At 33.2% G+C, this 19270-nt stretch overlaps 2 protein-coding genes across 2 annotated transcripts; both read right to left on the bottom strand.

Annotated features, from left to right (window-relative positions):
• Positions 1-3214: 3214 nt before the first annotated feature.
• LOC128227872 (guanylate-binding protein 1-like) lies at positions 3215-5026 on the bottom strand. Its single transcript, XM_052938782.1, has 4 exons — positions 4772-5026; positions 4380-4595; positions 4099-4180; positions 3215-3844 (listed from the first exon to the last, which is right to left on the bottom strand). The coding sequence occupies exons 1-4, from the start codon at positions 5024-5026 to the stop codon at positions 3432-3434; spliced, it is 966 nt and encodes a 321-aa protein (XP_052794742.1). The 3' UTR covers positions 3215-3431.
• Positions 5027-5382: 356 nt separating this feature from the next.
• LOC128227864 (guanylate-binding protein 1-like) lies at positions 5383-13740 on the bottom strand. Its single transcript, XM_052938769.1, has 5 exons — positions 13664-13740; positions 7504-7703; positions 6723-6862; positions 6287-6396; positions 5383-5794 (listed from the first exon to the last, which is right to left on the bottom strand). The coding sequence occupies exons 1-5, from the start codon at positions 13738-13740 to the stop codon at positions 5383-5385; spliced, it is 939 nt and encodes a 312-aa protein (XP_052794729.1).
• Between the last annotated feature and the right edge of the window lie 5530 nt (positions 13741-19270).

Here is a 19270-nt window from a genome sequence, read left to right as displayed (position 1 = left end):
CTTGAGCAATTTTATTTATTTATTTTAAATTCTATTAAAAGACGTCATAAACTAACAGGAATAAAAAGTCATATGTATGTTAATCACAGAGCAATTCATAAAGTGTTATCTTTGATTAAAAAGAAATCTCACTTGACGGTATTTCATCCAGTGGAGGTATTGCATTGACACCCACTTGAGCCTGGAAGTTCCTCGGTTAAATCCCCGATAGTGTCATACCGAAAGACGTTGAAAATGGTGCTCCCTTGAATGGCGCTCGTAAATAAAGGGAGAAACTGGTAAAAAGTGCAGGTCGGCTGTTTTCCGTGTATGTACATTACGGAGAATCAAGGATCTTTTTTCTAGAAGAGCTAGGGTCTGCTTGTATATCGTTCCATTTTTTTAACAGCTAGATGCGACTTGAGATTGTGGTCATTTTCAAGTCATGTCACTTATGGCATTTAAAATTACCTTAAGATTTTGGTGGCATACGGGCCGATTTCTAAAGAAACCGATGGACGCGGGAAACCCTTTATGGCAAACTCTCAACATTAAACTATAAAATATATGTCTTTTCCCTTTCCGTTAATAAAACTTGACGTTATTTTGTTTCTTCACATGATTAAATCCCGCATCATGTTCCCCTTTAAATACCATGAAAACAGTGTTTGTATTGGATTTGATTTCATCGATCAAGCCCAAATGGAGGCTTAAAACTCGACAGGCAGTAAGATGGCTCATTATACATCGTCAATAATTGTAATATTAAGTTAATTGTTCATTTTCGTTTCCTTTAATCAAAATTTGAGTTTCTACTCAGATTACGTTTCCCACTGAGTTACAATGCATGAGCACCAGAACGGTTTATTAGCACCACAACTTCCCCATTGGCACAGGAATGTCAAGCTTATTGTATTAAGTGAATCAAATGCAGTTCTTAATTGTGTAAAGATGCAACCCTTATCAAAACAAAGCTACACATATGTTTAGGAATTGCTTAAACTTTGGAACGAGAGCGTTTTTCTTGAAAGTCCAGATTGTAAGTTGTAAGCATTAAGCTCTAGCTAGTAAGAAAGTTCCAACCAATCAAATTTTGATTTTTGTTTATAATTTTTACTTATAACACAACACACTGCCAATCATTCCAATGAGAAACTATATTGCCCGGTTTTTTTTAAATTGTACTAACATGTATTATAATTGTGTTCTGGTTGTGCTTTTGGTGTGTTTATCATTACACTATCAAAATAAGGTCCGCCCTGGCAGACATAATTAAACGAATCGTGAATAAAAAGGGATTAGTTCTGGGTCATATAAAGGACACTCGCATGAGTCCTCACAGTACTGACATTATTTTGTCGAATGTGTTTTCCAACCGTGGCATTGTTTTATTGAAGGTGTATCCCAACCATGACAATATGTTGTTGAATGTGTATCCCAGGCCTGACATTGTCTTGTGAAATGTATTTCCCAACCCTGACATTGTCTTGTGGAATGTGTTACCTAATCCTGACATTATCTTGTGAAATGTATTTCCCAACCCGGACATTGTCTTGTGAAATGTATTTCCCAACCCTGACATTATCTTGTGAAATGTATTTCCCAACCCTGACATTGTCTTGTGAAATGTATTTCCCAACCCTGACATTGTCTTGTGAAATGTATTTCCCAACCCTGACATTATCTTGTGAAATGTATTTCCCAACCCTGACATTGTCTTGTGAAATGTATTTCCCAACCCTGACATTGTATTGTGGAATGTGTTACCTAACCCTGACATAGTTTTCTAATGTATTTTGAAACTATGTTTGAGGATTTTATCGCTAATTACAAATCATTTCTTCTAGGGCTATTCTTGCATGAAGCCCTTAAGGAATAGTTTTGTAGAATTATTCAGAAACTTTTGGCATTAGTTTTGTAATGAAGAATTTTAGCAGATGGCTTATTATTGATGGCCGATTGTTTAAGGTTGGTTGTTTATCTTTGAAGTAATCTTACGAACAGCTCTCATTCACAAAAATATGAGGAGAAGGAGGTAACAATGAGTCAACAAGTGAAGTGCAATGATATCACAGAGATTGATTTATGTCTAAATGTACATATTGGTTTCGTGTCTATAAATATACACATTAAACGTCTATCGATAGAAACAGTTAATGTGATAAATCACAATTTAAACAGACAATTATCAATTAAATAAGAGTTTTTGTTTCAATTAACACCTACTGTATAATTTGCAAACCGTTTTTAAGGAGCTAGGCACCAGGTGATACAAGATTTACATAGTTGTGATCAACGCATTGAATCCTACTTACTGGTGTACCAGAGCACTTACGACACATGTATTTTTCGCTGTTCTTGTGTATGTTTCCAATTCGAAATTTACTTGGTCAGTCTACAACGTAAATCACAGAAAATATTAAAACACATATCTGTACTAATCGCATGACTTCAAATTCTCAATATACTAAACAAACACTAGTAAACCTTTATGCGCTATCTTTAAACGGATTAACTTAGCTCAGACAGCGACAATACTATTTAAATCATGTAAGATTATGTATTATCGGCATCCTACTAGCTCATATTGACACTTCTAGGCCGTTTTTAAGGAATTATTTTATTTCCCCGAGTTCAAGATCACATGGTGCTATAGATATATGTATTTACCGTTTTACTACAAAAGCATACACCATTTTGCACATACTCTTTTGCCGTTTGTATGCTTTAAAAGCAAAGACCGTTTTCCAAATTATTATTTTTTGCATGTATACCGTTTTGCTACAAAAAGGCATATCGTTTTGTACATCATTTCTTCGGCTATAAGGCACATGCATGTACCATGTTGATACAAAAAACACATAACATTATACTACCAAAGCACAAACCGTTTTGCTACAAACTTATCCTTAATCTTAATTATGAAGTATCTGAATAACTGGCACACTGTAACCATCGAGCATGAAATGTTAAAAATAATATTAATTACGCAAAACGTTCTAATTATCTATCAAAATCTGTTTTAAAAAATCCTAGTATAGTATAGTATAGTATAGTATAGTATAGTATAGTATAGTATAGTATAGTATAGTATAGTATAGAATAGAATGATATAGTATAGTATAGTATAGTATAGTATAGTATAGTATAGTATAGTATAGTATAGTATGATTGCATGCAAAAATATAGCAAAATTTAGTACTGGATAAGAAAAACACCTATATAAATTCACGCACATCAACAAGTAATACCTGTAACTGAAGTCGACTATTTCGTGGCATAATAACAGTATACCACTAAACAATTCTAAAATGTAAATAAGTTCCAACTTTATTCTCCTGGTTTATAGATCCATGTCTATATTTCGTAGACATTTAGGGTCAAACAATGTGTGTGATAGATCCACATATTTTAGAAACATTGTCATGATATATGTCTGAGTGTGTTTTGTTTCAAAGTATTGGACATTTTGGCGTTTCCTTTCCTTTTGGAGCATTTGCTTGTTCACCCTTTCCCGGCATGATCGGCTTTGGCTTTGGAATCGGCTTCGGAATCTTTGGACCCTGCGGGAATTTCGCCTGTTCGTAAATATTTTTCAAGTCGTCGTACTCTGCTACAAGTTGCTTATAGTATGTGTCGTCTTCTGACAACTCGGCCTTAGCCTTTTCTATCTCTAGAAACTTCATTTCCAGATTCTCAAGGATTTGAGATCCAATATTCACCAGCCCATCCATTTCAATCATTTTAAATGACTCAAGTGCCTTCTTTTCACCTGGATGTTCCTCTTTTGTTACATCTTCAAACTTCATTGGCATGACAAGCGATCCAGGTGAAAGGCGATCTAATTGACGTTCTGATTCAGCACCTGAAAATGGTTAGTTTATACATATCTTTTCAGAGTTATGAAAACAGTTTAACGCTGCATTTCTTTCATCAAATGCAGTGTCAATTGTATTATGCTCCCAGCGTTAAGAAAATAAAGAATGTTACAAATCACATATACATTTATTGTAAATATGATTTCCTTCTATTTCGTTCGTTGCTTTTAATCGCATATTACACATCATCGTATTTCATTGAATAATTAAATAGCCTTTGTACAGTGACCATATTTCATACCGATTTTGTCTTTAACCATTTCGTAAACAAGTTGCTCTTCTTTGACCTTTGCATCCATATATTCCTGCAAGGCAGATCTAGCCTGTAAGTTCAATATCTTAATGATTAGTCGTACATTCAAATTATATTTCGTAAGAAGTGCGTTATCATATATAACATATTTGGTAAAAAAATAAAATCGAAACTTACACCACATATTTTGTAAAGAAAGTTAACGCCTTATGTAATATTGGATTCCGCTCTTAGATATTTTCCGAAATAGTGTCATATTATAAATATACCTTTGATCCAAGGTTAAGTTCATGCTTTGTGAATTCATCAGCAAGCGTGTTGATGTCTTCAAAGTATTCGCTGTAACCATGCGAATGAGCATACTTCTTTTCTCTGATCTTCTGTTGAATTTTCTTGTCGAGTGGTTTTAGAAATATCCTGCATCTGTCAATGGAGTCCTTCTCTACGATCGACTTGAATCGTTCCAAATGACTTTTAAAGCATTCCTGAAATAAAACGTTTTCTTCGTTAAATTAAACATACACAGTAGCCAAAACACAGTCTTATTCTACGATTTTTTTTCCAAATGAAGCCAAACAAATTTACTATAAAAAGCAAACATGTAATTTTATGATAAAATGCCGTATTAGGTATAATTTTCTCACAACAAATGCAAACTTACGGCCGCTTTTCTGTTAAATATGTCACTGTCATTTACAACAACAAGTTCCTTCAATTTATTGACAGCAATGTCCATGCACTCATTGTGATATCTCTCAAGCTCTTTCTCATCTGGCATGTGCTTGCTAATCCTCTTCTTCATTTCTTCTTGGTAGCATTCAGACGCTTTCCGTACTGCAAACTGATTTTCCTCGTCAGCCATCAGTTTCATAGCATCGGCTAAACACGGTGCCGTGTTTTCCTTCACGGACTTCATGTAGCTTATTATCATCGTTTTGAGCAGTGGATAAATCCAAGCATTTGACGAAGAGTTATATTGTCTTATATTAAATTATTTTGCTGGTGAAATTTAGTATTTGGTCAAATAAGTCTAAAACTAGTTCAAGAACATTGATCCTATTTCATTATCTATACTTCGAAAATTAAAATCTGTTTCTACATCATATATAAGACAACAAGTGGATTTTGATCTCATTACAAGAAATTACAATTCACACTGGTATATAACATGACAAATTAATTTCAATTAAAGACTAGAATATAATCATTAAAAGAAACGGGGCCTTGGTATCTTTTAAGATAGAAGTATATTCTTGATCGGTAATTGATTTGTTACATACTTCTTCCGTTTACCGGCTTTCCTGATTTTAATTTCTTAGGGCTACTGTGACATAGGTATTGGTGCAAGTCGTTTAACCGTTGCAAAAAGTCTGGCTCAATCTTAGAATCCGGCATTGACTCCAGTTGTTCGGGCCTCGTACATGGTATAGGGATTGCAATGCATTTCCTTTTCTTGAAATATCTTTTGATAAGCCGCCTTGGCTCGTTGTAGACCTTTACACTGTCCGATTTACCAGTCTCGTAAACCAATCGTTTTTCAAGGAGTTCATCAGCAGATGTATCAGAATTAAATCTTAAATCGCGTAAAACGAGATCAAAATTTGGAAAGAAGAAATCGAGAAAACTGTCGTCTTCACTTCCACTTCTAACAACCGTCACGTTAGATTGAATCAGTTTCAGAAATCTGTAAGACACATATAAATAGCCAGCAACGCACTATGATTAAAATCTAGCGATTCATGATTTAACTCTTACTAGGGCCGTCCTTTTTTCTTCGTTTGCAGCTGTCAAACGAACTAACAATCATTACCCTGACCTGGTGTTACGCTTCGATCATACAAATATAAATGGTTATGATATCTTCTCGTTTAGTTCATCACATAATTCAGACATACACGTTGGTCGGTCGCTTCAAATTAGTATATTAAGGAAAGCATAATGCAAAATGTGGAGCCCGGGATGCAAATCGATAAAGGAATTCATATGACACAAACAACAACATACTATAACAGACGACGGATAGAAACATTTGATAATTAAAGCAAAGTTGATATATTGGTTTTCAAGATTTAAGATTGTAAACACATATCAATTTAATTATACAACATCCTGCAGTTCCGAAAATATATGTTAATTTGAAAGAACGTATAATATGTGATAATTTGATTTTGTTTACCGAAACTTGCTGATTTGTGATGCATCAAAGACACCTTTAGTATTGTAGACGAGGACATTGCACAGCAGCGTTGCAATAATGAATATCCAAGTGTCATCTTGAATTTCAACCTGCAATCACAATTGTATAATTGTGCCATGAATGCAGTTTGTGTTTTAAACGAAATTTAAATGTTGATTGCTCATAACTTGCGTCAAAGTAAAATAACAATATTCGAACTATTTACATGCAATAACAAGAAAACAAGAATATATTTTTAACTTAAATCAGGTTTATTCATGCTAATGAAGCACTTTAAGATCTTCTGACAAACATAGAACAACACCCGTAGCGGTGTATGTACATGATTATTTATAGTCAATAAATATATCTCCCCTTTTCAGTTAAATGTTTTACAGATATTAAGCACTAATGTATTTTAATAAAACAAGCAAACCTTTTCTGGAGCATCGATTCCCTCCGTATCGAGAAAAACAATGACATTCCCTTTCTGGGTCGGGTGCGGTCTGCACATGATCCATATTCCTTGCGTCTGTGTGTCTACTGAGTGCCCAACTGTGAAACACTCTCCTGAAACTAAATCCAACTTATCTGATCTATAAACATCAGCAAGAAATATAACCCGATAACACTCTAAATCAATTAATACCGGACACTATTATTTGATATGTCACTGAAATATACATTATATAACACAATCTACTTTTCTAATATACCTTCTGGACAAAATATAAGAAGCTTAAGTTTAAAAGTGTTCGATGTGTTAATGTATTTCCGAAGCTTTAATAGTTATTTCATTTCAAACATTGTCTAAAACAATGATAATGTTTTTTTTTAATATATATTCAAAGGAACTGGCAAAATTGCCATTAAATTATGTCCCTGAGGTAACAGACGTTCGACTTGATCGTTTTCTAGTGTTTTTCGCTGAACCTCTTAAGTGTGTGACAGTAATATATAAGTAATACAATGGTTTGAACAGTAGATTTTAATTTCAATCCGATATGTTCACTCAAATATCACGTCTGAATTAAGACGTACCGCACAACAATAATACAATAATACTCACACTTCGTAGGAATTTTGACTACTCATTCATCATATGAACTATAAACTACTTAACACAATGTGTTGTTGTTACCTACCAACACTATGCCAAACAAGAAATGCATATTTAAGTTTCTGTCCAACGATTTGAATGAGTAATTTTAACTTACGGCCACACTTCTGTACAAGGCGACTAAGAAGGTACGATTTTCCAGTCCTCAGACATCCAGCTACAGCTATGACACATAACGGCTCCTCAATTTGGCTAAGTTCCTCAAGGGTATCATGGTTGTAAGACAGTGTGTGTCCTTCACCAGCATCGGTTTTGACGATAAGTGGTAATGGTCTCTCGAACAATGAGAGTTTGTACCTAGAATAACATGTTTTGATTTCGGCATATTGTAATTCGTATTTATGATGTAATTAGTAGCTTGCATCAAACACCATACATGTTAAATTTGGATAACATTGCCGAATTAATTTTGTTTAATAGTTGAAGCCCGAAATTATAAATGTTCTGGTTTTCCCAAGCTAATCCACCGGTACACGTTGCATTGGAAACAACATAATCATTGATCTGCGACATTAAATTCAATAGCTTGAATTTTGACATTTTATTTGTACCACCATTGGAAATATATATATTGGAAATGTCGACCACGTCTGTAATATCCATGTTTTGTCAAGCATGTTGTTATCTAGACATACCCAGTTATGTGAACTCTTGGTTATATGTATTAGAAAGCGTCTTAATTAAATATTTTCATTACAATATAGCTCATCAGATTACATATCAAGCTTGAATTTTTATCAAAGGTTATACCCGACGATTATGTGCATTACGGATGTCTACTTACTTGTGTGCAAGATTTCCATTCACAGCGTTGGCACTAAATTAAGAAAAAATAATGGCAAACCGACTTAGAATCAAAATCAAAATAAGGAAGTAGGTCAATTTGCAAATGTTCTTTTGACAATTTTATGCTTTATCAAATACAGTTTAGATACTTTGATTCACAGAACAATGATTATGTTTTAACATATTATTTTACACCGCGTTTATACGCATACATGTAGTTCATTGTGCCCATGTCCAATATGTATAAACAACATACCCGACCGTTTTATTACCACGTGCGTGTTTGGGGGTAACAGGAGCTTCGCTTAAATATAAAATTCAATAGAAGTTTCTACATAGTGGAAACAATGACAATAATCAAACACAAATTAGTTTGCCACACATAAGAGAATCGCACGCTCTCAATGCTCGCCACAAAATGTCCTTAATTGATTATGTAATCGAAAACAAAAAAAAAGAGAAAAGACTATGGACAATTCAAAATGATACGTGAAAATGTAAGAGAAGCTTTGAATGAACACATGTCTTATTCAGTTTACCAGTACAAGAAACACAGTATTATTTGACTTGCCTGGTTGCTCGTCTTACAACATATAGAAGGTAAACCTTGCATGGGGCCAAAATAATAAAGTTCAGGTTATCAGTCACCGCCGCAGTCGTTTGTCTCAAACCGGCTTCATTTTGTTTAAAACTATAAACATTTATGTATCCAACAAAATATTTTAAGGTGCTAAGAGAACATTTAAAAGTATAAGCATCACATCATATAGACATTTTCGCTTTCGGTAATACGTTTGCAAACATATTTTTAATTTAATTCTTAGCTGTTTTAGCCACGTCCTCAGTTTTGTACAATAAACTTGTTTTGAATCACAAATGAAGAAACATTGTTTGATTGCTTCTTATCAAAATATTACCCATTAGCGAAACCGTTAACACAAAAGATGACTTTGTTCAAAAGAACATGAATAATTTGATTGTTGACAATTTCCTCTGAAGTGTATAACTGAGAATGCAAAGTAAGTTTACATATCACAAGTCAGTGTCTTAGTGCTAAACATTTCGTTAATTGCAACCGACTACATGATAGGACGCTCATTAGTGTGTATCAAAACCGCGACATTGGTAGGAATGATTTCCCTTTCAATTAAAGTTTTGTAACCAGGAAGTAATTTGAAAATACTTTTTTCAGAGTAAATTATTAAAATAAATAAATAAACGAACCAAAAACATTGAGTATTTTTACATAAATGTAAATATGTACATAGTATACGTATACTTATACAGTTTCAAAATGATGCTGCATTCCTATTATAATATTTAACTGATAGAATAGAATGAGTATCGACAATCACCTGCACTCTTCAATGTAACTTTTGTTCAGCATCATTATTGTTAATATTGTTGATCGTGATTGTAGTTCCTTATGTGTAGGTTGGTTGGTATGAAAAAAAGTGTGAGTATTTTCATCGATACCAAATAGTTTGAATAACACTCACATTTTAAACAAGTCTAAGGTTTTCAATTTTTTTAAGCACTCGGATAAAAAGTTAGCTGGTAAACATTGCAATCGCAAACAATAACTCCGATTGGAAAACTATGCAGGCATAATATATACAGAGGTCATTGAATACCTGAGTTCATTAGATTACTTCCAAATAAATACAAATATAACATTCGAAACAAAATGCAGGCCCATTAGCCACATAACTCTACTAAGATTATTTTATTTAAAGGCACACAATAAATATTATATTCTGATTATGATCATGTTTAACTCGTTTAACTCTGATGATAAAACAGCAGATGAGTTGTGTACAGTTTATACTATACTATACTATCGAATTTTTCGCGCTTTTTTAATTCGGAATTGTGGCTATGTTCCAATAATAAACAAAAATGATTAGGGCTATTTTATTTTTCAGCTGTACACTTATCATAGTTTTATTTGTTTCGATCATTTAAGTCAAATGCATTAAAAATAATTTGCATCGACCTATATTGCGCACCTTTAAAAACTCAATTATCAACGCTCAGCAATGTCTAAACGAGAAACACACATTCAAAAGACAACACAAATACCAAAATATCGTTACTGACAAATGTTGTGGTAACCGCGATATCACGGTCACTGAAAACTAAGCAATAATTTACTGCGAGAATTCAAACCAATTTATGAGCACACAATCTCACAGGTTTTCCAATATTTATCAATCGCTACGATTTAAAGGGCATATAATAAACATCAGAAGCAAAAACCACAAAACACAACAGAACAATGATTCATTATTCGTAAATACTTAAGCAAAATCAAACACGTTACCAATACCGCCCTTTCTCCTCAAACATCTTTATTTTGTTTCTAACATCCATGATGAGCAGTTTTCACCTTGAACAAATTAAGAAATTCAAATATATTAAATTATCAATATCGAACATGCATGGTATGTAAAGACAATGATTTAAACTGAATATATATTAATGATCTAGTACAAAAATTGCAGGGTGTAAATTGATCAATCCATTGTTATAATGGATTGAGCAATCATGTATTCTTTCAGCAAGCTTTTAGCGCAGGTTTTCGTATTACAAACAAATCTAACATCTCATTTGGCAGACGTTCCTACTACAGTAGAAATATTTATCAAATGTTTTAAATGTTCTAGTCGTCTCTTTTAAAATGGGCAAATGAAACATGTATATATTTAGTAAACAGGCTAATCACTGCTTTAATGCTACATCAATCCAGGTATGAACTTATTTCACGATTAGGTCGTCTTGAAACCGCTCAATGGCATGTCTACAACATGTCTATTCTACGGCGAACGTAAAATTGAATAAGTTATAACCCCGCGCTTAAATCATACTACGACCCCTAAGGCTTTTGAAATATAGGGATACGCTGTACGAGTACCCTACGAGCACCGTAGATCCTCTGCTGCCGCCGTAGGCTAGCTTAAGTGTAAACATGCTTTTTTTTTAAAAAACTCGACCAAATTCGTAATCTTAGTTACTTTCTACAAAACAAAATACATGATCACAATGTTCAAAAATCTGCAAGAAAACAATGACAAACAAGCTAGCGCTTTCATACAGTATTTACTTCAAATTAGTGAAACAGATGAAGGAAGGTTGCTCCGGCAACAGCCAGTGAAAGTGGCACTATCTCTTTCATTGTAAAACTAAGGCGAAATTTAACAAAATGTTTTGTTGCAAATAATAATAAAGATTTTTTCAAATGTTATCCATGCTGCATGCACATTTCTTTCAACATATTTAAATTGGCGCAATGCTAAATTACGAAGTCCTTTTAATGTTAGACAGTACTTAATTCATTATCATAGTTCCATGATACTGGTAACAAATCATGTTCCTTTTTTTCAAAGCAAGTATTTACCATATATATATAACGATTATAAAGGACATTTTTAAAACGACAGCACATATTTATAAATGCTAATCTTTAGGAAGAATTGCATGTTAAAATAAACTTTAAACATACCTGAAGCGTACAATTGTATAGTTTCGCATACGATATATTAGTTTCAAGCTTCACATATCTGTTCAATAGTTCCAACTATCTCAACGTCAAAACTAGCTTGTATTCATTCATAACCAAAGATCGATTGTAACTTTGAGTCACAGTAAACTCGATAAAGACGAGGTAGCCGTCATAGACAACTATACAAAACCCTGCCGCCGTAGTTTAAAGCTTATTTCTAAATAATCATTTATCTTTAAAGGGATATCCTTCAGGCTCACTGAATTCTGAGTATGGCACAGCAACGTTTAACATTTAATAATTTGTGATGCTGTAGATCTGGGGCCATATTACAGAAACATCTTAAGTTAAAATTTCACCTTTTCCTTAAAAATAGCAATTTTCTTTTACTGTATTATTTCACTGAAAAGTGTATACTCGGTGTATATTCTGCAATTAAAATATGAACACTTATTTCTTTTTTAAATGAGATCTAATAAGTTAAAACATTCTAAAAATGTTTTCTACAATACGGACCCTTGTTATTTAAATGATTTATGAGATCTTTATGAACAGGTTACCACATCAAATGCAATTTTATGTTTACCATATGTTCATTTCATGAATTAAACTATATTGCAATAGATATCTTTGTTACCACTGATTTAACTGATTATTGTACATTCGATTTCAGGTAAACAAATAAGGATATTTCATTATATATACTATTTTTTCTAAATACATTTATTCAGAAAACAAGCAAAACAGAAAATACATGTCTTAAGAATAAATATATCAGGACTGTTGAAAATCAATGTTCCGTATAATGCATATATTGTTTTGCAACAAAAGAACATACCGTTTTGCATATATATTGTTTGAACGTACCGTTTTACATACACCTACAAAAACACTTATCGTTTCGTTCATACTGTTCTGGAAATATGCAGTTTCGCACACATACCGTTTTGCTTAAAAATATTTACCGTTTAGCAATAAATGGCACAAAGCGTTTTCGACAAAAAACACAAACCGTTTTGCATATTTAAACATTTTACCTACAAACGAACATACCGTTGTGCTAGAAAGCAAAAAACCGATTTTCTTCGAACGCACATATCCTTTTGCTACAAAATCATACAGTTTGCAAATACCGCTTCACACATATTCCGTTTTGCTACAAAGAGAACTTATCGTTTGTACATACCGTTTTACATATATATAGTTTTGTATGCCTTTAAAGCACAGACCGTGTTCCTAATTATTTTATGCATGTATACCGCTTTGCTACAAAAGGTCATATCGTTTTGCACATACTGTTTTGCAGCAACAAGCTCTTACCATGCTCCTTAAAAAAAACACGCACCATTTTACTACCAGAGCACAATCCGTTTTGCAACAAACATATCCTTAATCTTAATTATGAAGTATCTGAATAAGGGGCCCACTGAAACCATCAAGCATGGACGTTAAGAAACGATATAATTTACTCAAAACCTTCTTCTTATCTATTAAGTGTTTTAAAACATTCTATTTACATAGTATAGTATAGTATAGTATGATAAAATGTGTCAGGAATATATGACACTGGATAAGAAAAACACCTATAAAATCACGCAGACGGAAATGTAAAACATGTAACCGAAGTCGACTATTTCGTAGCATAATAACAGTATACCACTAAATAATTCTAAATTGTATATTAGTACCAACTGTGTTCTCCTGTGTTATTGTTCCATATCTTATGTTCGTACAAACAATGTATGTGATGGATTCAGATATTTTAGAAACATGTTCATGATATATGTCAGAGTGTGTTCTGTTTTAAAGAGTTGGACATTTTGACGGTTGCTTGGTTTCTGAGTTACTTGGTTGTGTACCCTTTCCCGGCATGATCGGTATGACCGACTTTGGCTTTGGGATCGGCTTCGGAATGTTCCGACCCTTCGAGAATTTCGCCTGTTTGTAAACAATATTCTAGACGTCGTACTCTGCTTCAAGTTGTTTATAGTATGTGTTGTCTTCTGATAACTCGGCCTTAGCCTGCTCTATTTCTTGTAACTTCATTTCAAGATTTTCAGGACTTGTGAACAAAAGCAACATCATTAATGACGTGCACAGTTACCTTTTATTTCCAATAAACAAATAATTTTATGGCGTTTAAACTCACAAATACAAATACATCGGTGTTAGCGTACTTTTCGCGATAAAACGATTATCTCCTGGACAGGAAAAAATGATTTCTTACTTATCTCCTCAGTTCCGACGCAGGGTCATTAAATCGAAAGATTTCCAACGCTAACATTCATATCATGTTCCGCAGTCAACGAGCAAACGGAGGAACCCGGCGGGTTTTCAGCGGGGAGAACTTAATTATTCTCGGAGGAAACCTGCGATAATTGACTCTATCCGTCGGAGTGAGCTAGAAAGTGGATCTTATTCTTTGGGTATACTGTATCCATCCAACAAAATATAATGTGAACCAAGGCCTCCCCAATCCCCCTCGCACAAAATATTGTTTGTGATAATTAAAACTGCTTTTCAGTCATTAAAGTAACATTTGATAGTCATTTAAAGCACTCTCTAGTGTTTGTACATACATTCCTAACTCTACTTAATGGACAATAGAATATTTTCCGGTCATTCGGTTTTCCGGTTTTTCGGTAGCACAGTAATGTGCATCTATTTATTTATCAAACTGCTTAATAAATGTTTCTACATGCTGGGGGATGTTAACGGACTAGGGTGCCAAACTGCAATTGATGAACGACATCAGGCGGTATTTTTAGTAGTTCACCATCACATTATGTAAATGAATAAAACCTATGCCATTGTGTGAATAATTTTGGTTCTTTGAGTTAATTTGTTTTATTTGTTTGGTTCATATATGACTTTGCGTCATGCCTGGTCATGCCAGCATTAAATTAAATATTAATTTCATAAGCAATTACACAACACGTACTTCATTTATGATGCAGAATGATGATTTATTTAGAGTACATTTGATTTCAGCAGATGGACAAGAAACAAACATCTTCCTCAACAACCATGGCAACACATTATAACAATATTCCTCTTTTAAAGAAATGAAACCTCTCGATTATTCATTCACTCACTGGCTCACTGTATCCGACATTCGGGCACCTCGCTTATAGACACAAACATCATATCCTTCAAACCGTGACATAGCTGTAGAACGAACACAATGGAGTCTCCGTCATCATTTTCAAATAGTTAACATGAAGTTTTTGCATTTAGCTAAGTAAGAAACATCTTATTTTTCCATTTCCAGCGTTGACATTTCCTGAATCACGAAACTAATCTGCGTGAAATTAGGAACATATTGGATGCAAATTTAATTTCGTATTGTTCACATATCAAGACGTTTTCTCATAAACGTAAAGAGAGAAACAACATCGCAGACGATGAATGGTGTCAAATACTGGGACTAATTCATTAACACCTTGCGTTTGAGTTACGCTTAGAAAAGCGAATTTGTTAATGTTTTAAATAATCTTAAACATGAATTTCATTACAATAATGCATTTATAAAACATTTTTTTGTAAACGATATTTAGCTAGGTATGGCAACGAGTAGTAAAATTGGTACTCGAGTACTCCGACAATATTCCAATCGAATACTTGGGTACTCGAATTCTCGGAGAACCTGAATTGGTTTTCAGAAAAGATAAGAAAAGTTCATGTTTACATGTTTCTTTCATGTACTTTGTGCGTTATTTTTATATTTAATAAGACTGTCCCTTAACAGACAAATCAATTAAAGGATAACAAATGTTGTTTCATGCCTTTAATTTGTCCTCTTCATTTCGTTTTATACATACATATGTACTACAATATGTATCGAAAGTAAAACTCTAATCATATTCGGGCGTCTAGATGATCGAGACTACACTCAATTATAAACAACATTCAGAATTGCTGAAAGTTGTTTACCCAACGAAATTATCTTTAAAATGACAGTTTTACATACTGAAATATTATTGTTTACCTCATCAATATGCATAATTCCTGAATTAAGATATCCACCAAATAATTGTGATAATAATTGCAAAATACACGCCCATTCAGGAGCCATTGCTCGTAACGGTCGTTACTTAGTCGCGCGTCACCGTCCATTGTTTGGTGAAAACTCCCTAAATGTTTAACAATTCAATTTTGTAGAAGATGTACCGCTATCAAAACTTCGCTAATTGACACCAGTGATATTTGCAAATTAGGGCCCTTTTTGACAATTTGAAACTCTCACAACAATAGCCATTTATTTTTATGGTCGAATTTGTTTGCATCGGGGTAAGAGGGACTGAAAATTGTCTTCATGGAAACGCACTATATCTGATATTTACGTCTGTAAATCGTGTATTTCGTGATTTTTTTTACAAAAAAAATTTGTTTACGAGTACTCGAGTAGTTATTTGGTACTCGGTTACTCGGACCATCGATGGAGTACTCTGGTACTCGTCGCCATCCCTTAAGAAAACATTTACCACACTATCGAAATATTCAGTTTTGATTTTGGAGTCTTAAACTCTGACTCAACCGTTTTTCAAGATGGGCGAACGGTATATGCATATGGCATTCAATCAAGATTCAACATATTTATTAAGTAATTTGAACACAATCATATTCTCATTATTTGCATGATCAAAATATAATTCAATTTTACATACACAATGATAACACAATAGGTTTGAATGTGAGGCAAGACAAATAAAATATGATCACTATCAGTATTGTACACATTCAATCTGTATTAAATAGTGTTAAAATTACCATTGATGATGGACAAACAAGCATTAAGCAAAGTTTTAAGATTATATTCGACACGAAAAGAGACATATCATATGACAAGCATGTACTTTGCAAACAATTAAATTGTATGAATATAAATATAACTTAGGTTTTCTTGAGAATATATTTAATAGCATATGGTTCAAAAGCAATATTTCGAACAGAGGAACGAAAGTAGACAAGATTTTAAAGGCACAATAATATTCACTGAAATGCTCAGAACAAGTGTATATAAAATGTAATTTTATGAATTTTACAAAGGAATTCAATTCAGAATTCGGAAATAAAAGAGATTGAACGATTGAAATTAAGATTAGTCAGAAAAAAATGTTTTACTGAAAAACTTATTGAATAAAACAAACGCAATAACGGTTTATATGTTAGCGCAATACAATGTAATGGAGGTCTAACAAAATATTCCCTGCAGATATTAAAAGAATTAATAATGATTAATATATAAAAATACTTAAGAAACAGACCTGTCAACTTTTGGCCTGTTCAATGTTGCAGACATGCAGTCATGCAGACAATCTTTCTTATTATACTTCCCATAAAGTTTAATACAGTAAAGCAGATTTTTTTGTGATTCCTATTTCAATCAGAAACGTCGGTTATTAAGACTTAGTGTTGTTGTTTTTATTGTAAGTTTGAATTGTTTACATATATATATAAATATATATTTTCTGATCAATCTTGGAAACCGTACATGTAGTTTTTTGTATATCCTAAAGGCATAATTGGTCGCCTTATTTAAGAAGGCTCAAAGGACATCAACTGAATTTCTGTTAATATAAATTATCCATGGGATTTATTTCAATGCACGAATGCAGTTATTTGGGCAGTTACTTTTATGTATCGTGTTGCGAGCCCATAGTGCATGTTGTTAAGAAATTATAGCACAAGAGACAAAGTTTTCTCACCCCACATATGTCACACCATATGAAAATTCACACAAGCAATACCAGCATGAAATTTTGAAGAATCAAAAAGTAAATGTTGTTAAATAGCAGACAACTTAAATGCACAGTTTATACCGTTTGTGTTGACAATTGATCTATGACATTTGATATAATGCATAAATTCAATGCTTTGTATTCAATGTATATTTGTATAATAATACTTTTATATCACACATTCCCCGTTCATTTGTTAAGAGTGCAGGTTCTATACAAATTATGCAAGTATCGGCACCCGCTTCGAAAGATGCATTGCGTTTTCGAAATCTATATTTGAACTCCAATGGCATTTATATTTTCGAAACCTTATATTTGCTCACGTTTTTGAGATTTGTCAAATAAACAAGATGTTTCGATTATCTAAGTAGTTCGTGAGTAGGATTGATAATATGATATGCAAACAATTATTTTACTATATTTCCAGTATCATTTTTCTTTATCATCTAGGAAAGTAAGTCAATGAAAATTCTACATCGATAAACTCAGGGTGTCAACTTTTAACGTTACTTAATTACAAGGTCGATGGAATCCGCCAAGAAACTCCGATAACTAGCGGAAGAAAGAGGAACAGTCTGAGCCGTGTGCTGAGTAAGGCAATTCATAGGATAGCATGGACCATTCATTATTGATATATGTCTAATGTGAAATCATTTAAAATGCGTTCATTATCAGCTCATCAACTATTAATTGAATGCAAGTCAATGAGAATACAACGTTTGTATACGCCAAGTGTGAAATGTTTCTTAAGTTAAGCCGAAGATAGGATTAAAGGGCTGATAATTTAATACAATGTCGACGAGATTGGCCAGGAATCTCCTATACCTAGTGTAGATTCGCCTGATGATAGAGGAAATACTTAAAACAGTCTGCGATATGCAACGTGTGTGAGTGGTTTTATAGGCGCTAGGAATTATTTTTTAGTGTTTGATGTTGAATATAACTGTATGGATTCAACATTTGTCACTTTCTGGGTGTGTGTATATTTAACTTAAACATTTCGATGCAATTTGAAATAACTGTATGCCATCCAACGCAGGACAAAAACAAGTACAGTAAAGGGACTGGACGAAATATCTTGTTTTTATTGTTTATGATTTTACATAAACATCAGTGCTGTAAAGGACAAAGCGTGTGTCATTGATTGTTCAAGGTAAACATTGTGAACTATAAAACTGTTAAATGAGAAATAAACAATCCAAACGTTCTAGAATTACTTGAAGCACGATTTAATTAAACGCATGTCCAGCACATCGAAGACACAGCCTTGCATTATAACAGTTTGAATTTATTAGTGAATTATATCTGTCTAGAAATATGTGTGCATCAGAAAATTGATGGTCAAAAATGTAAAAACAATATTCCTGAAATTGATAGACTTTTATTGTGGTTTGTTTACTCTTGGTGCATTTTGAATGAATTAGTTTAAAATTATTAATCTGGAATAACAACATTATTTGGTTTGATCTTTAAACGAACACATTTGGAAATGGATTTTGAAAAAGCAGACGTTAGTTACACTGGCTCGGATATTCGTTTACATGACGAAATAGAACAAGGATCGTTATCACAGGTTAAGATGTATCACAGACTTATGCACGACAACAAGAAACTCATTTATGAGATCAAAGTTGGAATTATATCTGTCATCGGAAGTATTATTATGCTAGTGTTTCTCGTGTTTATAGCGATTCAGTTCAAAAGAAGGTCGTCTAAACTTTACCACAGCTACATTAAAAACCAGAGATCGGAAAATAAACCTAGAAACAGATTTAATGATACCACGAAAAACCTATTAAGAGCAAAGAGTCGTCAAATAAGTATTTTGTCCAGCA

This window comes from Mya arenaria, chromosome 1 (assembly GCF_026914265.1).
Source record: "Mya arenaria isolate MELC-2E11 chromosome 1, ASM2691426v1".
In the NCBI taxonomy this organism is placed as follows: Eukaryota; Metazoa; Mollusca; class Bivalvia; order Myida; family Myidae; genus Mya; species Mya arenaria.
The sequence above is the reverse complement of the archived record's forward strand: the minus strand, read 5'-3'. Positions and strand labels throughout refer to the sequence as shown.